The sequence below is a fragment of the Priapulus caudatus genome, unplaced genomic scaffold (genome assembly GCF_000485595.1).
Source record: "Priapulus caudatus unplaced genomic scaffold, Priapulus_caudatus-5.0.1 Scaffold2296, whole genome shotgun sequence".
In the NCBI taxonomy this organism is placed as follows: domain Eukaryota; kingdom Metazoa; phylum Priapulida; class Priapulimorpha; order Priapulimorphida; family Priapulidae; genus Priapulus; species Priapulus caudatus.
In genome coordinates this window covers 5689-11504 of record NW_014579357.1, presented here as the reverse complement: position 1 = coordinate 11504, position 5816 = coordinate 5689, and the positions used below count along the sequence as shown (strand labels likewise).

The 5816-nt window shown below is 44.1% G+C and overlaps 2 protein-coding genes across 2 annotated transcripts; one reads left to right on the top strand and one right to left on the bottom strand.

The window, feature by feature from the left end:
• Positions 1–695: 695 nt before the first annotated feature.
• On the bottom strand, positions 696–1640 carry LOC106818515 (superoxide dismutase [Cu-Zn] 2-like). Its single transcript, XM_014823217.1, has 3 exons — positions 1606–1640; positions 1397–1514; positions 696–942 (listed from the first exon to the last, which is right to left on the bottom strand). The coding sequence occupies exons 1-3, from the start codon at positions 1638–1640 to the stop codon at positions 835–837; spliced, it is 261 nt and encodes an 86-aa protein (XP_014678703.1). The 3' UTR covers positions 696–834.
• A 156-nt stretch (positions 1641–1796) lies between these two features.
• LOC106818514 (acid-sensing ion channel 5-like) lies at positions 1797–4115 on the top strand. The gene is made up of 5 exons (XM_014823215.1): positions 1797–1803; positions 1944–2000; positions 2220–2367; positions 3094–3185; positions 3821–4115. The coding sequence occupies exons 1-5, from the start codon at positions 1797–1799 to the stop codon at positions 3985–3987; spliced, it is 471 nt and encodes a 156-aa protein (XP_014678701.1). The 3' UTR covers positions 3988–4115.
• Positions 4116–5816: the final 1701 nt, after the last annotated feature.

Genomic DNA, 5816 nt, shown 5'->3' with positions numbered 1-5816 from the left:
CTTGCTTAACGGGATTTTGCTCTCCGTCCCTCGCGCCGCCTTCAGCTCTCGCGCGCCTCTCGCTCTCTCCTTCTCTCTCTCTCTATCTATCTTTTAATGTATACCGTTATCTCTCGGTTCTCCTTCTCGGTCCTCCGCTCGTCTCGCGGTCTGATCGTTGTTTCTCTTTGTCCTTTTCGCGTTCCTCTCGCTCTCATCTTCTCAATTAACAAACAAACAAACAAACAAAAAACAAACAAACAAACACATTCAGATTATTATATATATATAAATATAATATATATATATATAGATTATGTTGTTTGTTATAATAATATATATATATATATATATATATATATATATATATAGTTGGGGGCGTACATGCTTACATGTGCGCATATGTTTTTTTAACTCAGGGATTTTGCTTCTCCGTTCTTCGCTCCGCCTTCCTTCTTAAGTGTTATGCTTTCACAATTAAGTGTTTGGCTACTACACGCGTTCAGATATCATCATCTTACATAGTCTTGGCGCGTTCTAGATTCGATTTGGTCTGCTAATAAACTGTTCACAGCCCCAGAAACATGTTCTCTTCCTTTGTATTGCCAGTGTTTCTGACGTATATATACGTATATGCCGGGAGAGAGACGACGCTTGTTCATATATATGTACCATATATATCATATATGTATATGTTTCTCTAAATCGACCTTTCTCTCACTCTTCTGAAATCGACCGCGTGTCAGTCTATCGGGAAATCATGATGACGCAACCGCCTAGACGGTCGCCAGCGTCGCCGATCTATTGGGTAATCCCGATAACACAACAGCCTAGACGGTCGCCAGCGTCGCCGATCTATTGGGTAATCCCGATAACGCAACAGCCTAGACGGTCGCCAGCGTTGCCGGTCTTGCGGCTCGCCGCACTGTTAACCGTGCCAAGGTCGTCCTCGTCCGCGTGAACCTGCGAGAAAAGGCGAGACTCCCGATAAAGAGACCCCTGACCACTGAGCTATAACAATAAACAATTTTGTTATAGTTCAGTGCCCCTGACACTGATCCTCACGAAGAATTTCCCCGCATCGAAGTGCATCGTAAATGTCTCAATCGTTTTTTTCAGTTTCCAGTAAAAAAAACTCGTGTTTTTTGTTGTAGTTGACCAAGCCCCCCTATGTAAGTCGTTTCAATAAGCGTTTTTTAATCTTTGTGACGTCGTTGGAAAAGTATGTAGGCTACCACAATGTCACTGTCACTGTGAGTCTGTGAATTCAACTACGAAAGAAATAAAGAATCACCGAAAATTACGAGGCTTAAAAAAACTCGAGTAATAATACCATCGACAAATCATGAAATTCTCGTACATTACTCACATTCTCTAAAAAATATTACATTTCAACTAGATTTCAATAAGCACATACCACTAGCGCGCGTCCCACAATGCTTTGCGCGCCACACAGCTGGATCCGCGCGTCCTTGATGTCGACGGTGGCGACACCATCATCGTCTGCCTCGATGTTACCAAGGTCACCAGTGTGTCTGTAAGTACGCCATGTTTGTGTGTAGTTCTACCACTATAGCCTTCGTTGTCTCTCAGGGTCTGCCACGGGAGAGATAGAGGAGGGAGGACCTGCCCTCTGTGGCAGATTCAACGAGGGCTATCATAGCAACGTGTAGCAACGTATAGCAACAGGATATTACGATGATAATGTATATACTATGATAAATATCGGAGAGTGGGTGAATATAAACAAATGGTTTTTGTGTGCTACTGCTGCTATATCTCAGGCGTGTACGAGTGGTAGTTGTGACACAAGTAAAATGCCACGTAACATCATTTTAAGCGTAAGTCGTGACTACTCGTATAGAATGCTGTTGTGTTCGTTGTAATATCTCGATATATATGATACATATGATCCGATCGCAACCACGTAAATTGTTCTACCAATAATATCAATATTTTTGCAGATGGTTTTAAAGAATGCGACATTATTAAATACTTTACCTGTTACGCACCGAACTACTGTAAGTAATTGAACGAAATTTATATTGATATTGTGAATGATTTTCTGTATATTTTAACATATTATTGATATGTGTTCTTAAATATATAGTTGGTCAACTCTTATACTTCCTGCATAACAAACAAGGAAACTAGATAAAATAATACAGTGTGCGTATAATTTCTTTTACATCATATGTAACTTCATTCATAACTTATCCATAACTTATTTTGCATTTCAGACAAATACAATTTGGACAAATTTGGTCCGCCGGATAAGTCGTGTCCTGATAACTGCATCGTTGACTACTACAACTTTCAGACGTCATTTAACGTGGCGCCATCTGTGGTCATGTCGCAGAAATTCAACAAGTCATTGGATGCACAGAGGTCAGGCGTCGTTTTATTGTAATGCAATTATAAGTAATTATTTCTTCGTAATTTAATTAATTTCTCCACGTGATTACTGTGCCATCTCATCTCTCTCTATCTCTCGCTCTCTCTCTCTCTCTCGCTCTCTCTCTCATCTCTCTCTCTCCCTCTCTATCTCTTCCTCCCTCTCTCTCTATCTCTCGCTCTCTTTCTCTCTCTCTCTCCTTCCTTCTCTCTCTCCCTTTTTCTCCCCCCTCACTCCCCTCTTTCTCTCCCTCTCCCTCTCTCTCTCCCCTTCTCTCTACCCCCTTCTTTTGTTGTCCTTCTATTATCCTCTATTTTATTTCTCGCTCAATATAAACAAATGGCTTTCGTGTGCTACTGCTACTATATCAGGCTTGTACGAGTGGTAGTTGTGACAAGTAAAATGTTCACACAATTAATTTTCTAGACTCCTATATCCATCAATACAACTTGCTTAGTCATTCCATCCCATCCATTCTCCCATTCTCTCATAGCAGTTTGTCTGCTGCTCTCTGGTTCACTCATTCATCAACCCCATGACCGGAATGTACATGTAAATTCTCAAACTCCACGACAGATGGCGCTCGCGTATCCTGAGTTGTACGAAGAGGGCGCTGCATGCAGTTCGGTAAATTCTGTGTGTGTTCCCTATCTCATAATTCCATCAATGAATTCTATAAAATGCGTGATCGCGAATGATGTGTTTATTATCCACTCTAGGAAGAATATGGCGATCCTAGAGGTCTACTATGCAGACATTGCGAATACAACCGTATGGACTGAACCGTCGTACACTCCCCAAGACCTCATCTGTAAGTGATTTTTCCCCAATTAAATTGTATTTTTATTAAATTATATTTAATTCGAACAAAATAACGAGCATCACGTGCTGTTTGCGCCCGCTATTTTAGTAGTGATTGGCGTAAGAGAATTCAAGAAAGTCCAATTTTACTTTTAATTTTTAAAAAGTAATAATTAATTACTTAATTTTACCAAAGTAGTAAGAAAGATGATGATAGAAGCCAGTACACTTTTTAAAAGAAAATGTAGCCGACGATGATGATGTTGACGATGACGACAATGACGGCAACGAAAACGACGACGAAGCCGACGACGACGAAGGCGACGACGACGACAACAATGATGACGACAATTACGACGACAATGACGACGACGATGATGACGACAACGATGAAGACAATGACGACAACGAAGACGACGACGAAGATGACAACGATGACGACAATGACGACGACGACGACAATGACGACGACGATGACGAAAATGACGACGACGATGATGACGACGACGATGAAGACAACGACGATGCTGACAACAATGACGCCAGCCATGAACGACCAATCCAATGTATACAAATATTAATTCTGCTTCTCTACTTGCGTAACAAACATCTTACATCGTGATCAATTCCAACATCCCTCGGCAGGTGACATCGGTGGTTTGATGGGAGCCTTCGCCGGAGCCAGCCTACTCACCATCCTAGAAGTCCTCATCTTCATACGCCCCAAACGCCATCTGGTGGGCGACAGCGGAACCACGCAGACGATTGACGTTGAACGTGGGAAACAGGACACGACCGAACAAGCGATATAGACGCACAGAGGACGAGCACCTAGAGCGAGAGAAAGTCGCGGAATAATGTTTCATATTGTTTAAAAGAACGAGTGATCAGAGGTCTTGAGCTACGATAGAAATTTATAGATGGTCTCTGGCTCTCTCTCTCTCTCCCTATCTCTTTATGCGGTGGCGGTTTGTTCGGCGGGGTCGGTGTCGCCGGGCGATCAGTAGGATCGGTGGGCGTTGGGTGATCGGGAGCCAAATATTTGTGATGGGAGGTAAGTCGGTCGGTAGTCGGTCGGTGTCGTTGTAGATCCGTCGGTCGGTAGGGGTCGGTCGGGTCGTCGGTCGGTCGTCGGCCGCGGGCGGCCGGCGGCGGGCGACGCGGGCTCCGGTCGCGCGGAGCGGGCGGGGGTAGTCAGCGGCCGGCCGACTGGCGGCGGTCAGTTCGGGCGTGCCTCGTCGTCGGCCGCGGGCGGTGAGGCGGATCGTGCGGCGGGTGGTTGACTGTTGGGGCGGCAGGGGCGAGCGATAGTTCGGTCGGTTCGGATCAGGCGGCGGGCGGCCGAGCGCGGGCAGGCGGCGGTTTGCGAATCGGTTCGGGCGGGCGGGCGTCGGTTTCTAGTTGCAATGAAACATGTGAAGGACAGCTTCAAGAAATTATCCAGCAGGAATAGAATATATATCGTAAGTCAGGATGCATAAAACCAAAAATGCTGCTTTGTTGCAATCGCTGCATAACGTGATCAGCGCGTCCACTCGACTGTTTAACACCTGATATAAAAAATCAGAGGTTAATAATGACATAATTGTCATTATAATTGACATAATTGCCATTATAATTGACATAATCGACATAATTTGTCATTATATTGACATAATTGCCATTATTATTAACACAATCGACATAATTGTAATTTGTCATTTGCCACACCGCCTGATAATTTAAGCTTTCGTAAGGAAACTTCGTATACTTTCAGATCACAACATAGAATTCACACTTCTCTTTCGTTCCCAGTATTTATTCTTATTCGATCCCGATTTTCAGCGCGTGTATCTCAAAATCCAACCATAGAGATTGTCAGCCACACTTCATCTTCCGCTACATATATCGTTGGAGTGGCGTTCGTTCTCTCGCGTCTTCGCGCTAATAGGGTCTACTTATCAAGCGGCCCAGCAAAACCAGAGTGTTAGCAACCGCCCGCGTTCAGTCGTGGTGTAAGTTTAACCACCGAATGTTCGTACAACCAAGTGGCGCTGCAATCTAAACTCATGAGTCCGAATACGTGAGAGACTCTGCAACTGCCATGAGCAACAGTAGTAAAAAAAAAGAAGGGAAGAATATTATATATATATTTAATTATATATATATGTTTGCTGTGTGGTGTGTGTGTGTGTGTGTGTGTGTGTGTGTGTGCGTGTGTTGTTGTGGTGCTGTGCGTGCGTGCGTGTGTGTGTGTGTAGTGTTGTCGTGCGTGCTTGCGTGCGTGCGTGCGGCGTGCGCAGCGGCGTTGTGTGTGGTGAGAGAGAGAGAATTAAATGGGAGGAATAATCGCACAGCGTAGATGCCATAGCGTGCTCGCGCGCTCATAGGGTATAGTGAATCACCCCACAACAATAACGCATCGAAGATTCATACATATATCGTAATAAATATCTGAAACATGAAAAGGTCTCTACGTGAGAGCTGTTGAATGTCAGTCGACGTTGATATTCGTCTAGATGTAAGCTAACAACCAACGATGCATCGTTGTTATTCGACAGCCAGCTGGAATAGCCAGCCAGTCCAGGGCGACCATAGGAATAATTCACTAGGGTATCTACGTATATAATTTCTATGGTTTGTACACATGACATTTGCGTTG

Coding starts and splice junctions, on each gene's coding strand:
- LOC106818515 (XM_014823217.1), bottom strand. CDS start 1,640: ATGATAGCCCTCGTTGAATCTGCCACAGAGGGCAG. Junction 1,515..1,605: donor GAATCTGCCACAGAGGGCAG/GTCCTCCCTCCT, acceptor GCGTACTTACAG/ACACACTGGTGACCTTGGTA. Junction 943..1,396: donor TTGTGGGACGCGCGCTAGTG/GTATGTGCTTAT, acceptor CTTTTCTCGCAG/GTTCACGCGGACGAGGACGA.
- LOC106818514 (XM_014823215.1), top strand. Junction 2,001..2,219: donor CTGTTACGCACCGAACTACT/GTAAGTAATTGA, acceptor TTTGCATTTCAG/ACAAATACAATTTGGACAAA. Junction 3,186..3,820: donor CACTCCCCAAGACCTCATCT/GTAAGTGATTTT, acceptor ATCCCTCGGCAG/GTGACATCGGTGGTTTGATG.